The sequence below is a fragment of the Montipora foliosa genome, chromosome 2 (genome assembly GCF_036669935.1).
Source record: "Montipora foliosa isolate CH-2021 chromosome 2, ASM3666993v2, whole genome shotgun sequence".
In the NCBI taxonomy this organism is placed as follows: Eukaryota; Metazoa; Cnidaria; class Anthozoa; order Scleractinia; family Acroporidae; genus Montipora; species Montipora foliosa.
The window spans coordinates 65,805,288-65,822,787 of NC_090870.1; the positions used below are offsets into that span (position 1 = coordinate 65,805,288).

Consider the following 17,500-nt stretch of genomic DNA (forward strand, 5'->3'; position numbering starts at 1 on the left):
CCTATCTTCTTGTACTTGCTGCGGCATCACATTGGACAATTTTAATGATGAGAGTAATAATGGTGATGTAATGGTAATGGTATCGTAGGAAGATGATTTATTGAAACATTGGCGATTGGACCCCACTATAATGGTATGCCTCCGAAAAGAGATCACAATGGGTTGTGTTGTGATTCAGACAATAAATGTGTTGCCTTCGAGTTGCTTGTCCTGTTTTAATTTTTTAATACTTACAGATGCATTTTTGTTTTGTTCTCCAGGTACTACTATTACAAGATCGCCAAATAAAACCACGGTCCCTATCACCTCAGGTTAGTAATTATGAGGGGTTTTCTCTCGATGTGAAAGTATTACTTCTTGACGATTTAAATATTAATAACACAGTAAGATGTAATAACATAAAAAAAACAAAGAGCGCAGTGAGTTTATTAAGTGTCATTTTCTCTATTTAAGGTCATAATTAACTTTATGTTAAGCGCCTATGAAGTAAAAAATATGTTTTGCTTATTTTAAAGATCTTTCAAATTGATGAAGAATGGTGTTTTCTATTTTGGAATACCTTCTCTCGTTCCAGAAATATTCAAGTTTTGTTGACGTCGCAAGCTAGACAATAACTGTAACAAAATCACAAAATTAGAGTAATTTTATTCAAACTTGGCACCAGTAATGAACATCAGACAAGGTACAAAGTGACATCCATAAGGATGTCGTCATGGCAACGCTTTCGTTTTCAGTCCCTCTCTGCATGAACCGAATCTCTCAGATTTTAAACAGATAAGTACAATCAAATGGTCGGACTTGAAACGCATGTGCTTCCCATAATGCTTACCGAGTGAACGTGTCTCATTACAACAATAAACTATAAAATTGATCCTGCACCACTCTTTGTCATTTTGAAAGATCTTTAAAACGAGAAAAAGGCGTTTTTTTTTTTTCATAGGCCCCTTTAGGCCTTCCAGAATCTTTAAGGTACTGATATCTCTCAGTGTGAATCTCTCTCTTACTCTTAAACATTACCCGCTCATGGCAAGAAAATCACCTTCCTGGGCGTACTGATGTCTTTAAATTTTCTTTTTTTCCTTGTATCATTCTTGAATGGAATAGTCTCCTCATGGAGATAGTACAAGTTGTAAGCCCACATCCTTTAGTGCTAAGGTTAATCCGCGTCGTAAGAGCTCCAGAGCTCATCTGCCGAACTATTACTTATCGTTCATTTGTTTACTATATCGGTTGTGATATACAATAAGCCTTACCGATTAATAACAGAAAAGAAACATAATTAGCAATCCACGACGACACTCACCTTCTTAGTTTTGATAAAGACGGCTGACAGTCATCGAAACTGTCAATAATGGGCAATCAGTCAGTTTATTCACGTCAATGCGTGGGATGAGGACCCTACAAATCCTAGTCAAGAGCTCATGACTAAAACGCATGACGATATGAATACAGTATGCTATAAGAAAATGTGGACAAAGCCTAGCTAAGTAAAGTATAAATAAAATACATTACAATAGTTTAAAATAATGTCAGGATTTTTAGACCATCATTGTTAAAAAAACATCACTTTAGCAATAATCAAAGGAAACCCTCGGACGAGATTTTGAACCCATAACCTTTCAGATACCGGTTAAGAGCTCGGCTACCATCTGAGAACGTGATTTCTTTTAGCATTTTAAATAATTCTTTTTAAAAACGAGAAATTGAATTTTTAAAAGATTCTGCTATCTTGAACTGACTGACTTACATAAGCACAACAGCCTTCAAGTTGTATGAATAAAAGCTTTCCCAAATATTTTTCGGCGTTGTAAAATCTGGTGTGTGCTATAGCTGTGAAACCGACTATTGGAATCAAGTTAAAAATTAAGTTAAAAGCAATGATGTTGTTCAAGTAAGCGAAAATGTATACATACAATTTTTGCCGATTCTGAGACTATTGTAGTTTTAAAGTAAAGGTCATTGACAGTGGGCACTCTGGCAATGACTAAAGCAGTGGGTCTGATTCTCTCGAGTAATTTGGCGAAAAAAAACAAAAAGGCGAAGGAAAGTATATCACAAAGTATTAGTCATAGTTGTATTTTCAGCCTTTTGGTGAAACCGAACCGATGAAAATTAACATGATCCAAATAGCAGCAGCATAAACCTGAGCCAGTTATTTATCTTCAACGAGTGCGATAATCTAATTTAATTTTTTTTTGCACAAAACAAGTCAATGAAATACAGGGAATAATCATGCAGCGAACGCAGAATCCAAACTCCCTCGCTTGCCTCATGAGCAGTTTTAGTTTGTTAATGACTAAGCCTTGTTTCAGGCCATTAGCAATGTTTTGTTATCTACAGCAAAAATGTCAGATGACGCTACTACAGCAATTGTTGCAGTTGCTTGCTTTCGTTCACTTTTGTTGGAGCAGTTGTTTGCCGGTCGCGCCTTAAGCAACGAACCGTTTTAGTTTGTTAATGACTAAGCCTTGTTTCAGGCCATTAGCAAAGTTTTGTTCTCTTATCCACAGAAAAAATGTCAGAAGAACCTACTACTACTACTACAGCAATTGTAGTTACTGTAGTTGCTTGCTTGTGTTCGCTCTTGTTGGTACCAGTTGCAATTGTTTGCCTGTGGCGCCTTAAGCAACGAAAAAAGGAAACAGGTTTTGCTCCTTTAGATCCAGGTTAGTTTTATTCATTTCATTTAAGGCACATACGATCACTTCAGCTGCCTTGCAATAAATCCTTTCTTTCCTCAACTCAATCAATACAAACAGGGGTTTCTACATTACCGGCTTCTTTTTGCAGATTTCAAATATGATGCGTTTATCATCTACAGCACCGTGGACGAAAAATGGGTCACAAAGAAACTGTTGCCAACTTTGGAAAGCAAGCATAAAATTAAATGTTGCATTCACTACCGAGATTTTGTACCAGGGGTACCTTTTACCCAAAACATGGCAGACAGTGTCTACAGCAGTAAAAAGATTGTAGCTGTTGTGTCGAAGAGCTTTTTAACCAGCAACTTTTGCAGCCATGAACTGAGCATCGCCCTTCATCGTCTGGCGGAAAGGGGAGATGATAGCGTGGTTATTATCAAGCTTGACGACGTCAAAAACAGTCAACTTCCCAAAGAACTGCGATTTAGGAGCTATATTGACTTCACAAAATCGACTGATAAGAGAACGTGGGAATACAAGCTGGTAAACTGCTTAAAGTCTCGAACCTCGTCCTCCCTTCCTCAGTTAAGCTTATAGGGGTTTGTCAGAAAAATCAAAAGTGTCATGACTATATACTAACATCCTGAAAAGTGCATTGTTATGTAAATACAAAGCTTGAGAATGTACGACAAATGCGGTAGAGTATGACCACGTAAATAGTTTGTTCTTAGCCTGAAACGATAAAAATCGTGTAGGTTTGAAAAGACAATTTCGACAGCAAAGGCGTGAGTGACGTTAGTCATTTCACTTCACCTCAGCAATTAATGGATCAACTTTATCATGGCTGTGGAATTCAGCGAAACATTCTATGGACTTTTATTGAATATGGCAAGTCAAGATTGTGAAACTTGAAAGAAACTGCATCAAGTCTTACCGGGTGCTCCGATAACCAGGATCCTACAGCTCCAATGCTGGGACTATGTAACGGCATTTTCACACTGAGATCAAGCCATTTTTTCACGAGTTCTTAAACAAGATTTGGCTTGCACGAGAAACCATTCCCATGGGTAGTAATTTCTCAAGCAACCGAGACTTGTGATAATTTTGTTAAAGAGCATAAGAGAAAAACGGTTTTGGTTTGTGAAATGAAATTAATCCAATAATTACGGATTTGACTACTTTTCAGAACGAGTGTTATCAGTCTGAAACAATTACATATCTTGACGAATGTAATAAAGTAGATATGCTTTTTAAAAATGCAATCCTTAATATTATAACAGTTTCAAAAATATGGAAGTGGGTGGTTATTTGAAAAAGTTATGATTCTTCATAGCAGTACTTGCTGCTGCTGCAAGTGGTATTTACTGATGTTTAACGAGCTGCCCTTTTTGAACGGGAGGAAGAAAGTATCATGCAAAAAACCGATCCACGGTAAAGTAAAGGCTGACACGCGTTGTTGGGAAAATCACACATTACAAAATAAACCGACCTCCTGAGAAAGAAAATATTACCACGTGTTTCTTTTAAAGTACATGTAGTAGCGTGCGCCTGGAGTACACTATTCGAGACAATTGTAAAATCACATTTCGGGAAAAAGCATTCTACAGAAATCGTCGGCGACAGAATCACACCTGGCGTACTTCCCAGACATCAGTTTCTTAAAAACCGAGCCTACAAAACTGTTGTTTTAATTCGATTCAAATGCCCTTTCACAAGGCAAATACGGTGTATCGCGTATTTCTGTTCGCGCACACTGTGTATCGCAGATTTGAACGACGCTGCAGCCACCAGCCGGGCAAGGTCTTAAGTAGATAAAATGCCGGGTGGTGATAAGTCAAAGAGGGTTTTTGCATTTTCTAAAATAAGATTCAACAAAGATTGTTTCTTCCATATCTCTCCCGCTAAACGAGATTTCTTTGAATCCGCAGTACACAGTGTGACAGAACAGCTAGGTGGCAATGTGGCCCAGTGGTCAGGGCGCTTGCCTTGAGATCCGAAGACCCCGGGTTCAAGACCCGTTCTGACCACTCGTTGAATTTGATCCTGGTAGTCCCTGGTTCAACTTCCCAGCTGCACTTGTAAATAGCCAACTGGTTTGCCTCCGGCCACTTAGGATTCTTAACAGTTGTTGTTGTTGTTGTTGTTGTTATTCTGTTCCGTCGTTTCGTTGTGTTTCATTCGCTCTGAAAAGCCGCTATGGGGAGCGGTCAATTAAGTATGTATTGTATTGTAACAGTTTGTCTGGTTAGATAACGTATCCGTCAGGACCGCACATGACCTTTTTCGCAGCGAATGTCTTGGCGGCACTGAAATTTGGCCAAAGACTTCTGCGGAATACCTTTTATTCGACATTTGATTTTGCAAGTTGCTCAAATAGTGGACTTTAAAGGGAACCTCCACTCCAACTACGGAATAACTATGAACCGAATAAAATAATATTTGCAATTAAATTTCACCACAATTTTTTTCAAAAAAGTGTATAAAAAATGACTTTTCGAATTGCTTATTTTCCAAGCGCCGTCATTTTGAATAGTTGTGGCGTTTAACGGTTGTATATCCTGTTGTTCTGACACAAACAGCTTTTACTTTGAAACAATAGGGCGACCGTTACACTTCACAGTTATTCAAGATGGCGACGTCCGGGAAATTCCACAACAAAAAAAAGGGGTTTTGAAATTCTTTTCCTTCAGATACAAACTCTTTCATTGAAAAAGTTTGAACAGTTTTGATTGCAAGCAACATATTCTGTGGTATGATAAAGTTATCGTTGAATTTTTGTGCAGATTCCCAAACATTGCTATTCCGCATACAAACTGAGGATCACACATTCTTTGTCATGTACAGATTTTGTATTTTATTGGTGTAATTTCAAAGCAATATTACGGAAGATGCCTTTTTCGCCAATTTCACCGCTTTCCAAAGAAACCCTCTTGTCTTCTCATTTGCATTTGCTATCCAACCGACACTGGAAAAACTGGACCATCTACAGAGTTCGTGAAATGTTTGTAAATTCTAAGTTTACAGACTTTATAAGATCTCAAATCTTACCTACTTTTGCACAGTGGAATACGAAATGTCTGTAGAATCTTTTTTTGCAGACATTTTTTACAGGTTTTGCGATATGTTCATTTCTAGAATGTATATGAAATGATTATAAATTTTAACTGCTGCAGTAAGAAGAAAAACTCAAAAATTTACAGACTTGTCAAAATCTCAGAAGAATATTTGTAAATTGGACCTTTACCAATATTTTCAACGGTTATTTTATCCTATAAAATCTCCGCAAATTGACACACGCAGGGCATCGCAAATCTCTGTAAATTGACGCGAGCGGGGCATTGTAAAATCTCTGTAAATTGACACAAGCTAGGCATCATAAAATCTCTATAAATTGACACAACCGGGGCATTGTAAAATCTCTGTAAATTGACGCAAGTGGGGCATTGTAAAATCTCTGTAAATTGGCGCAAGCGGGGCATCATAAGATGTCTGTAAATTGACACAAACGGGGCATCGTACAATCTCTGTAAATTGACACAAGCGGGGCATTGTAAAATTTCTGTAAGTTGACGCGAGGGGGGCATTGTAAAATCTCTGTAAATTGACACCAGCGGAACATCATAAAATCTCTGTAAATTGACACAACCGGGGCATTGTAAAATCTCTGTAAATTGACGCAAGCAGGGAATCATAAGATCTCTGTTAATTGACACAACAGGGGCTTTGTAAACTCTCTGCAAATTGACACCTGCAGGGCATTCCAGAAAATTAAAGCAGATTCTCGTTACCTATGATATCTTTTTGGTCCGTTAACTGGGTTAGTCATTTCAAAATATAACTTCTCTTTCTGTAGTGCTTTTGCGAATTTTTTTCCATTTGTGTAGCTTAAAAAGTGCTGGCGAACTGTCCAAGGACGCTTTCACGATTGTTCCCATTTGTGTAAATGGTGCCAAGTGCTGGCAAACTGTCCAAAAACTAAATTACTATGAACGACATCAAAGCAAGTGAAAATAAATAAACATTTGTCGTTATGCGCTCACGTTCACACCCAAAATGTAATCATTTCACGTTGTTGTTTTGGAGAGGACGGCAAAGAAATGTACAAAAATGTAAAACGCAAAAGCAGAGCGATTGATTTTACTCATTAAACCTACATTTTTTGTCGTTGTCGTTGCCGCCCTACGTTGCTTAGAGCTCTTTAAAAGACTATGTGCTCGTTGGAAAAAGGGCCTTGAAGAAAACCGGATATTGGATATCACCTGTTTCTTCAGATGTCTCGTCTCTCAAGTTGACATTACAACTTCCCCTTTCGGTTCCACATTCGCTTTCGGTGGTCGGAGTTGCGAAGGTATTGTAGCATCACTACCATCTAAACTACTACTTACAGCATTCCGCCTTTCAAAGTGTCGCTGTATTGTCGTTCGATGGCAACGAACTCCGCCGAGACATCTATCACAGAAAAAGAAGGCTTCTGAAGACATTTCCGCGTTTCGCGTCCAGATGGGACGACAACCTCGTTCACGGAACGAGTTTGCGAATTAGTGATGACGTATGTATACCATGATGCTCCACGACCAAGTGCGCCCATTGTGACGTATGCCCGTTCTTTTTGAATTTCCACTGGCTTTCTCAGGCGGCTAAGGCCCGTTCTCTGCTATGTCACTGCGTTCCGCCGCAGAGAAGACGTTTAAGTTCTAATCAGCAGAAAGGCAACAACACGTTGAAAAGGAAGGACACGACCAGTTGTGTTTATTGGGGACGAGAAAAAGCTAACATACAAGAAATAAAGTAGTGGCGGAGAAAAAATGAATTACATCACTGTAAAATACGAGACTAAACGTAAACAGCATACTAGGAAAAATTAAGCTCGGCAAGGTGCGAGCGGTAAAACTGGCTGTGTCGAGTGACTATGCTATGTCACTGCGTTCCGCCACAGAGAAAACGTTTAAGTTCTAATCAGCAGAAAGGCAACAACACGTTGAAATAGGAAGGACACGACCAGTTGTGTCGAGAAAAACAAAGAACGAGAGCGAGCGCCCGTAACTCAGAGACCTATGCGCGAAGTAGCCAGAAGCTGTCGTCGGAGATTTTCACGGCAATATAATTCCTTGGAAGAGTCAGATTTCCCCCTGCCGTGGTTTTTAATAACGTGATCGGGAACTCCGCTATTAGGCGCAGCCGAAGCGCCCCCTATCCTAAGCGAGTGCAAACCTATACCGACGTATCAACACCGATGGCCCGAAACTTAGCCAAAACGACTTCCCTCGCTCTGGTGTAAGACAAACTCGTACCGGAACGAAGGGAATAACCCTTGGAAGAGGAAGAACTAAGGTTTTGAAAGACAAACGGAGCAGCATAGCGCAGGGGCATGTGGGGGTACCAGTACTAGCGATAACCAAAGTACACCCTTTACCCAATTGATCAACTTTGCTTTTGGAAACGTAGAGCTCAATATGATCTTGAAAGAAAGAAATGTGAGACCACCTAAGACGACTTAACTCGTCAAAGCGCAAAAAACCAGCAAAAGCAAGCAAACAAAAAAAAACGTTTCTGATATCCCCGAGGGATGCTGAGGGCGTAGCAAATCTATTAACTAACGCGACCAAATGCTCAGGCAAAATGGGTACCCTATTCAACTTAGACGGTTTCGAAGCAACGCGCTTACAACCTTCTAGAATAGCCAGAAGAAAAGCTGATTTACAAGGATTCGAGACCCCGCAAGCATTATGAAAAAAGCTCATACTGTAGAACGCCTGCTGAATGGAGGAATATGAAGACCCTGATTGAACTAACGAAATTAAATACAAGGCTACGTGCTCCTCTTGAGCCGGGAAGTAAATAACTTCTGGGAAACCACTAGCCCAAGATTTCCAACGTTTGAAACAACCGTGGTAGGTCTTGAACGTGGTAGGAGCCTTGCTGTGGGCAAGAACCGCTGGAATGTGCGTACGCAGGCTCTCCAAAGCCGGATGGTGAACGGGTGATACCCTGGAACTTGTAAACAAATAAAGGAAAAAATAAGGCATAAGAGAAATGAGGAAAAAATGGTAGACGTGGAATACCGATTGCAATTTATTAAACGTGGACAGCCAATAACGCGTACATCCTAAGTATAGGCAATCACAGCAATATACAGAGAAAACAAAAACCCCTAAAATCCGTACAACGTTGCCAACAAAGGCCATACGTTTACAAAAGATAATCAAACATGCTCTAGAGCGACCGTCAATAAAGCACTAGCCTGTCAAAAACTATAAAAAAACGAACTGGAATAAGCCGAAAAAGGACACGCTCTATAAAGCGCTAAATATCGTACGTGAACCGCTATACAGCGACAAGGGACACACACGAACCGCTACAAAGCGCTACACAGCGTAGGTGAACCGCTATAATGCAACGAGAGCCGTCCGTGAACGGCTAAAAGCCCTACATGGAAAAGCGCGAAAAGCTCTGCAATAAAGTACCAATGCTTGAATAACGGCTCTAAACACGCGAGCTGGCGTCGAAATAAATAACAAGTACAGGAGCGCGAAAACCGCAAGAGCTAACATTAGTAGGGAACCCCAAGTGGGAATCGTCAAAAATACCTGACGGGTCAGAAAATTCTATGATTCGGGAAACTGAATCCCGAGGGTGACCTAGAGGAAAGTGGTAAGGCCAAAAACTAGCAGAAGGCCATTTGGGGGCGATAAGCGTACCGTGCGTGCGAGACGTTTCCAAATGCGCTAACGTACGCGCGACAAGAAAGATTGGAGGAACCAAATAGTTGTTAACACCGCCCCAACTGGCACTAAAAGCGTCCACGCCTTCGCAACCGGGACACCAGAACTTAGAATAAAAACGCTCGCACTTAGCGGAAAGAGAGGATGCGAAACGGTCGACGTCAAAAAGACCAAAAATACTGCTAACATGTTGGAAGAAAATAGTGGAAACAGCCCAATCATCATAATCAACAAAGCGGCTGACCGAATCCGCGTAAGAGTTGAGTGAGCGTGGGATCCACTCAACTTCAAGTGAAATATCATGTGCGGCACAATAGGCGAAAATGTCGAGAGCTAAAGCATGCAAACGAAGGCTGTTGCTGCCCTTGGCGGAAATAGACGCCGCGTTCCTACTATCCGTAAAGACCTTGACCACTTTACCCGTAAGGGAAGCCCGAAACGATTTCAGGCCGTAAAGAATGGCTAACAATTCCCTGGCGTTACTATCTAAACCGGACTCCAAAGAGGAAAACGCTTGAAAGAAAAGATCGAACTCCTCGCTATCAACGCGGAAGGCACACCCACCGCAGGCGAAACTGCTGGCGTCGGAAAACACGAGAGTATCTGGTGAGAGACCTCCCATTGAGCCTGGCACAGTTAGAAAGCCAGAAATCAATTTCCTGAAGGCATTCGGAGAAAAACTGATAGGACCTAAAATCCAAAGGACAATCCCACCCGCTGTGAAGTTTGACGTATGACTGGAGGAATCTGGACATAAGGAGTGTAATGTTGCCAAAACCCGGGGTGAGGGAAATAATTTGCCCTGTAACTTAGGCAACCGCGCGTGGGGTAACGGAGCGAGACCCAGATTTTAGTGATAGGAGTGCCCTAAGCAACTTGACAGTGCGGCGGTGAGGAATAAATATGCGGCACGCGAAAGATCCCAGACAAAGCCCAACCATTCTAAAACCTGGGTAGGAACCCAAATAGATTTCTCCTCATTGGCGACCACGCCCGCATTGGCCAAATCGGATCTAACAGCAGAAGCAGTACTCTGAGCTACCGAAAAATCATGGAGGGATCCGGCGCCGTCGTCTAAATACAAGACCAAGGGTATGCCCCGGGAGCGCCAATACTTAACTAACGGCCTAAAAACCTTTGTGAACACGTAAGGCGCTGACGAGAGACCGAACGGGAGCACGGCGAAAACAAAAAGCCTGGGCTCTACAGAGCTACCGAGGGGCCACTGAAAGCCTAAAAATGTTTGAGATTCCTCATGAATGCTTACGTGTTGATACCCAGACTTCATATCGAATTTAAACATATAACCTGGCGAGTGTACGTAATTAAGAAAAGTCCTACTATCCTCCATTTTAAACTTAACCTTGGGAATAAACTTATTGACGTGACGGAGGTCGAGAATAAGCCGGCACTTTCTCACAGAACTAACGGATACCGTTAAAGGATTGACAACCGTGGGAGGCGTAAAAACTTCAATAACAGAACCCACAAGAAGCAGATCAGAAATAGCACTGTCAACAAAACTGGCGTGATCTAAGGCAGACCTATTGTTACAGAAAAAAGCTCTAGGAGGCCATGAAATAAAAGGAATGCGATACCCGAAACGGATGATATAAAGAACCCAAGGGGAGGAACCGATGCTAACCCAAAAATCAACCTTGCTCCTGAGCCTATCCTTATAAACTATGGGCGCTGACCCCTGCTTATACTCTAAACCACGAGAGGACAAACATTGTTCATATTCAGAGTCGAAACAGTACTTATCTTGTGAGAGTAAGTCAGCAAACTCCTCCTCCACACGGGCGTTGACATCACCCGCCTTCGAGCCAGAATGCGAAGCTGAATAGTGAACGCCTAGAGCGCCGGAAGCCTCCTGCTGTAAAGACGCCATAAATGAATTTTCAGGGACGGTTAACGGCGCCTGTGGAACTAGCTGGCAGCTGGCTAGATGAGCAGCCGAAGTGAAACCTTGCGAGACGGACCGGGCACTCCTTCCACCAGTGGCCTGAAGAACCGCAGTATCGACAAGGCCCTCGGGTGAATTCACGGTTAGTGGTGAAACTGTGTTGGTTTGTCGAAGAGGAAGCGAATGGCTGTGAAAATTGCCAAGAACGCTGACTCCCGTTGAACTGCCTTGAGTAAGGGGAGAAGAAAGGTTGAGCTTGACGATTTCGGACCGCAAATCCCTCAACATTACGCTTCTTACTTTGTCGAACTTGATCTCTCAGAGCCTGCCTCTCCGCAGCGCGAATTCTCTTGTCGTCGTCCTCGCTCAACGAGACGGGATTAGATTCGTAGTGTTTAACGGTCAACCAACCGGCCTCGGACGAATCCGCGATCCGTATCTTGCGGTTACGTTCCTGTAATAGTTCTACGGTTTCGTTAAGAATCGAAAACGCCTCAGACTCGGAATGTAGATCGGTCAAATGATCCTTAAGTGAAACAAGCTTGGCTAACACTTGACCGTTAAATTTGAAATTACGTTCGTTGCCGGTGTGATTAAACTTGATCTCTGGCTGTTCCTTCAAAGAACTAGAAGCAGAAAGGGCGGCTGAGGCAACCTCTTGCGATTTCTGTACCTCAGACGAAATAACTGATTTGTGAAGGGCGAGCTGATTAACAACGAAATCTTTGAAACTATCAAGATCTTGCTTTGTAACAGGCTCGTCTCCCATACTACAAAATTAAGCTCGGCAAGGTGCGATCGGTAAAACTGGCTGTGTCGAGTGACTAACGCGAGAGGCGACAAGGCTTAAATACCGAGATGTGGCGTAAAATCCCTAGAGGATCAAACTGCAGTCATAAATGCAAATGCCGAACATAAACACATTTCCAAACGCCGCTCCATTCATGCGCCGAATCTAACTTGATGAGTTAAGAGCGACAAAAGAGCGGCGTTTGAATCAGTTTGGGTCGGCAGGTTAGGTTTAGAGGGGCCAACAACGTTAAGTTCGGCAGGGTCTGTCGCACTATGCGACGTTGGAGTGGCGGCTGATTCACACGGCGCTCTTGTCATGTGTCGAACCTAACGCATAAATTGTGATAATTTATAATCTTACCACAATACACTCCGAAGTTTTACTTGGATACAAAATATACATACATATACGTACTTTATTGACCGCTCCCCATACGGGCTTTCCGTGCCAATGAAACACAACGAAACGGCGGATCAGAATAACAACAACAACAACAACAACTATTATGAATCCCAACTGGCCGGAGGGAAACCAGTGCAGCTGGGAAGTTGAACCAGGGACTACCAGGATCAAATTCAACGAGTGGTCAGAGCGGGTCTTGAACCCGGATCTCAGGATTTCAAGGCAAACGCCTAACCACTTGGCCACACTGCCTCCCCTTTACCATTGTATGGATTTTAGTTAACGTTTGGTTCGACCCAGGTACGGCGTATGAATCAGCCGTCGCTGCAAAGTCGCTCTTTAAGCGGCGGCTACACGAGCGCTTTTTTGCTGTCGACGGTGATGCGATTTTTTCAAATTTTGTCGCGTCGACAGCGCGCGATGAAAATCGCAAGTGTAGCCACCCTTGAACTGCCGATTTTTTTTCAACGACTTTTTCTGCTTTTGCGTCACCAGTTCAAGGGTGGCTACGCTTACGATTTTCATCGCACGCTGGCGACACGACAAAATTTGAAAAAATTGCATCACCGGCGCGAGCAAAAAAAAGCTCGTGTAGCCGCACCTTTGGTCGAACTTTATTGAGTTAGGTTCGGCACATGAGCGGAGCATCGTTTGGATCGAGCCTAAGGTTGAATCTCTGTTCGCGTTCATTCGTATTTCCAGCTTATTTGCGACAATAAAACTTAGGTAAGAGTCTTTGTTTATATTTAGTATCGAATTATTCCAAAAAATCTGTGTCACGCTGCTCGACTGGCTTTATATGGTGAACTCTAATATTTTATGAAAGTTGTTGCGAGACCGATGAACTTGCTCGCTTAACGAAGTTATCTTGTTTTGTTATTTTCAGGTCGGCTAAGAAAGAAGAAATATGGACGCAAGGGAGTTTTTGCGAAAGCACAGTCTTTCTTATTTAATCAAAATATTAAATTGTGGAAGACGACAAAGTAAGTGTTAAATCTTTCTTACATTATATTAAAGATTAAGTTTAAACATGAATAGACCCTTTTCGTTTGTACATCTTGTTTTGCCAATGCAGATATGAGATAATACTCAGGAGGTTTGGTCCTTTGTTTTTGTTTTTGTGATTGTTTTGAAATCAACCTAAAACATCTTGAAAGGCAGGCAATACATGTACTTGTAAGAATATTCTAAAGTAGTTTGAAACTAGTAACCCTGACAGATATTTGGCTTTATCAAAGTAGCTTATTGTCAAAGAAGCTTAATTTTGCTTATGTAATTTTAGAGGTGCAGGGTGGATATTCAGGTAGACTGCGCTTATAATGCATTGCATATGTTTATACTGGAGGAGAAACATTACTAATAAAGCATGGTTTATCATTAATTTTGTCTTTTCAGATTTAAGTTGACAAGTCAGAGTTGTGAATTAAAGAAAATGTAATAATGTTATTGTTATTGTTTACTTCCTAATTATTTTCGTAATATGTTTACTCTTGCAAGCCAGTTACATTCTCATTATACTAGAAATTGGAACCTTTTTTACATACCTCCCTGCCGAACTAATATCCGAAACTTCCCATTCGGTTTCAAGGACCTATGTTTTTCAACTCGTTAAGTCCTGAAATTCAAAACAGTGAAAGCATCCGTTTGTTTGCCAAAAGACTTAAAAAATTCCTTCTTTCTTAGTCATATATACTTTTTGTTGAGCTATATACTTCTTCTTTCCTCTTCTTTTCTTTTTCTTTTGTTTTTAAAATAATACATTCTATATTTTATCCTGTCCCCATAATTTGTGTGATGTACCCTATCTTGTCAGGAAGTCTATAGCTCATAAGCCCCCGGCTTCTATATAGGTTTCCTTGTCATTACCACCTTAAACATTTTTAGTTTATCGTCTTTAAGTTATTACAAATTTCTAGTGTATTGTGTTTTTGCTTGTTTGTTTTTTTCTTTACTTTTATGTGGTTAATGGCAAATAAAATGAATGAAGAAACTAATCAATGTAAATTGCACCATTTTTAGGGAACAACCTGAAAACCTTGAACACCTGGCCCCAGTTGTTCAAAAGATGGATAGCGATTACAGGAAGGCATCATTTTTTTCTAATTTTGTTTCTTTGTTCTTGTTTTCTTTCAGATACCCACAAACATGGCAATCATCATGGGACTTCTTTTATTTGAAAGCCAACAAAATTACTGATCCCTAGACAATTGACAATAAAAGCAAGAACTTCTCTCGTGGCCAATCTACGAAAAACCTGACCACCTGTACTAAGCAATCAGTTAAATTATGTAAAGGATAATGCCCGAGCCCCGAGGCCTTCTTAAAAATAATGACCGAGCGCGAAGCGCGAGGTCATTATTTTTAAGAAGGCCGAGGGGCGAGGGCGTTATCCGTTTTAATGCTCCTTTTCATTGTTTTCGAACAAACAAGCTAACGAACTGCTGTAAAATATTTTCTTGCTAGTTCCCTTAAGACTATTCTAATCCCGCAAGGATTTTGCAAGCACGCTGATGCCAAAACGAAACTAGATAAATATGTTTGCCAAAAAGTACAACAGCTTTTCTTGCCTGAGCGCTCTTCGTGCATTTTTTCAAAATGGACAATTCTACCAAACGTTTGTTTGAAGTGGTCATTGATGACCTCGACGAAGTGCTTTCCCAAGCGGTGGACAAGCATGAGCGCGGATTGAATTTTGGTATGAGGGCCGGGGACGAGCATAGGAAATTGTCCAGCACTAACTTTTCATTCCACACTGATTCCGAAGGTAGGGAGTATTTTTTTTTTACAGTGAGGGCGTTTCAAAAACAAACCAGGGTGGATTGAAACACAGAAAATTAACTTCGTCGAAGCAGCAGGGCGTATGCTAACGCCGAGCGCCCGGAACGATGCACAAACCTGGAACTAATGGGAATATCAGCTCTGCGGTAAATCAGCATGCCGAAACCACTGGCCACGACATACACCCAAATTATGAGAACAAAAGAACATTTGAAAGGAATTGTATACAAAGTGAGCTGCAGAACGTGCCCTTTTACATATGTTGGAGAGAGTAAATGAAGTGGGAAGTCTCGGGAGGGGAAGGGGGGGGTGGGGGTGGGGCTAAGCACAAACCTGGAACTAATGGGAATATCGGCTCTGCGGTAAAACAGCATGCCGAAACCATTGGCCACGACATACACCCAAATTATGCAAGCATTTTGGAAACAGACGTAAAAACCAAGAACAAAAGGCTTTTTCTAGAGTCGTTGCATTCGTTCCTCGACAAAAAGTCTGTCAACGAAAGAGCACCATTCCCCAGGGTTTACGCGGCACTGGTTTCCTCCCTTAGGAGCAACGAACAATGACATAATTTTTTCTATATATTTGCTTGCCGTAACTTGCTAGTATATTTTCTCTGAAGAAGGTCGCAGATGGCGGCCGAAAATTTAGTTTTCTAATGTTTTTTAGATCTGTTTTAACCCCCTTTTTTAGAATGACCTTCATGATTGTGATTAAGTAAACAGTCATTAAAACAATAAGTAACTCCATTTGTTGATTATGCCGACAGAAGTTTGCAAGGATAGATCAGTCCTGAAAATTCAAAGCCACTGAGGCTCTTTTAGCAAGAAAATGTTGATATTTTTACGGACTGTTTTGAAATAAATTACATGCACTTTGAAGACATTGTGTGTACTTTATTTATGGACATTTTGCAAACATTTTGTGGTCCAGGGTTGGTTCCCTTTTTATGGACATTTTTGTGTTCTGGCGTTTCCATCCTGGTTTGCTTCTCTTGCTCCTTTACAGAGAAAATATGAACATTTTGCGAAGATTTCATGTGGTTCTTGGCGTATATTTTACAAACCTTACATGCCCTTTTGATTAACATTATTTCCACTACATTCGTGCACATTTCATTAACATTTTTTGTCGCTATTTTGTTTCAATTTGTACGAAGATATTATGAACATTTTATGTTCTCCATTTTACAGAGATTTTTTTTCCTTGAGTTTTTTTACAACGAATATGTTGAGATTTTACAAGGATTTTAACGTGTGTTATGGTCTGTAAATTTTCTTAAAATTTACAAGGCAAATATAGAGATTTCAAAAACGTTTCACCCAGTGAAGACGCGTTAAATGCGGTGAAACCTACAGACATTTTATAGGGTTTACAAAATGTCTGTAAATGCGCGCATTGCAATTTACAAAGGGAATGAATACATTTTACAGACTTGACTAACATTTGCGAAGTCTGGAAATGGTCCAAGTTTTCCAGTGCGAGTTGTTGGCGACTGCCATTTTACCCAATTTCGCCATTTTTTAAGGGCTGTTGTTCCTTCCCTGCATTTGAATTTGATTTCCACCAAATTGTCGCCCTTTTGATAAAACTGCCTTTTTCGCCACTTTTGACATTTTCTTGAATTTCGCTGCTTTCCCATGAAGGGCCTCCCTTGCCTTTTCTTTTGCACTTGAAAACTTGAACCATTTACAGACTTAAAGGGTGCTTACCATTTACCCAAATAATCCGGATGGAATGATCGTTGCATAAAGGTAAGCGATTTTCCGAATTTAATGACCAACCGGATGACAATGACGCTTACCATTTACTACACAGCATTCCATCCCGCATATTTTACTCGATCTTGTGAGAAAGGGCCTGGAAACGGAAGGATTCTCGCAAATGGTAAGAGCATTTCCCGAATTCCGTCCGAACGGAAAAAGAGGACTATCTCTGGAGGTTGTCCACAATTTCCGAAAAGATTTTCCGGAAAATTGCCTTTCCATTTGACTTCAAACCGAAATTTCCCGATTTCTTGGCTAGATGGTAAGCACTCAAAGACTCTCTGTCTACCGAGATGCACCGCGCGCAGGCACGGAGGTTTCGTATGATATGAAACTTCCATTTCTCCATTGGTGCGTTTTTCCTTCGTTAAATCATTCGTTATCGTAGACATCCATCGGGATTTGTTCTTACGCGGTGCTTCTGATTACAGCTACATTATCATAGTTTATTGGGGACAAGATATTTTGTCGTTAAGTGCAATTCGCAAGCG

The 17,500-nt window shown here is 41.1% G+C and overlaps 1 protein-coding gene and 1 long non-coding RNA gene across 2 annotated transcripts in view; both read left to right on the top strand.

Moving 5' to 3' along the window:
• Positions 1 to 4,152, top strand: part of LOC137986256 (toll-like receptor 1) — a 29,868-nt gene extending 25,716 nt beyond the window's left edge. Inside the window, exons 5-7 of the mRNA XM_068833489.1 lie at positions 261 to 311; positions 2,511 to 2,666; positions 2,791 to 4,152. Coding sequence (XP_068689590.1) covers positions 2,516 to 2,666; positions 2,791 to 3,239 — 600 coding nt within the window. The 5' untranslated portion in view covers positions 261 to 311; positions 2,511 to 2,515 and the 3' untranslated portion in view covers positions 3,240 to 4,152. The remainder of the gene's footprint in view (positions 1 to 260; positions 312 to 2,510; positions 2,667 to 2,790) is intronic.
• Positions 4,153 to 13,034: 8,882 nt separating this feature from the next.
• LOC137991081 (uncharacterized) lies at positions 13,035 to 15,528 on the top strand. Its single transcript, XR_011121612.1, has 4 exons — positions 13,035 to 13,191; positions 13,352 to 13,448; positions 13,861 to 13,899; positions 14,599 to 15,528. It is a non-coding gene; the product is annotated as an uncharacterized lncRNA (long non-coding RNA).
• Positions 15,529 to 17,500: the final 1,972 nt, after the last annotated feature.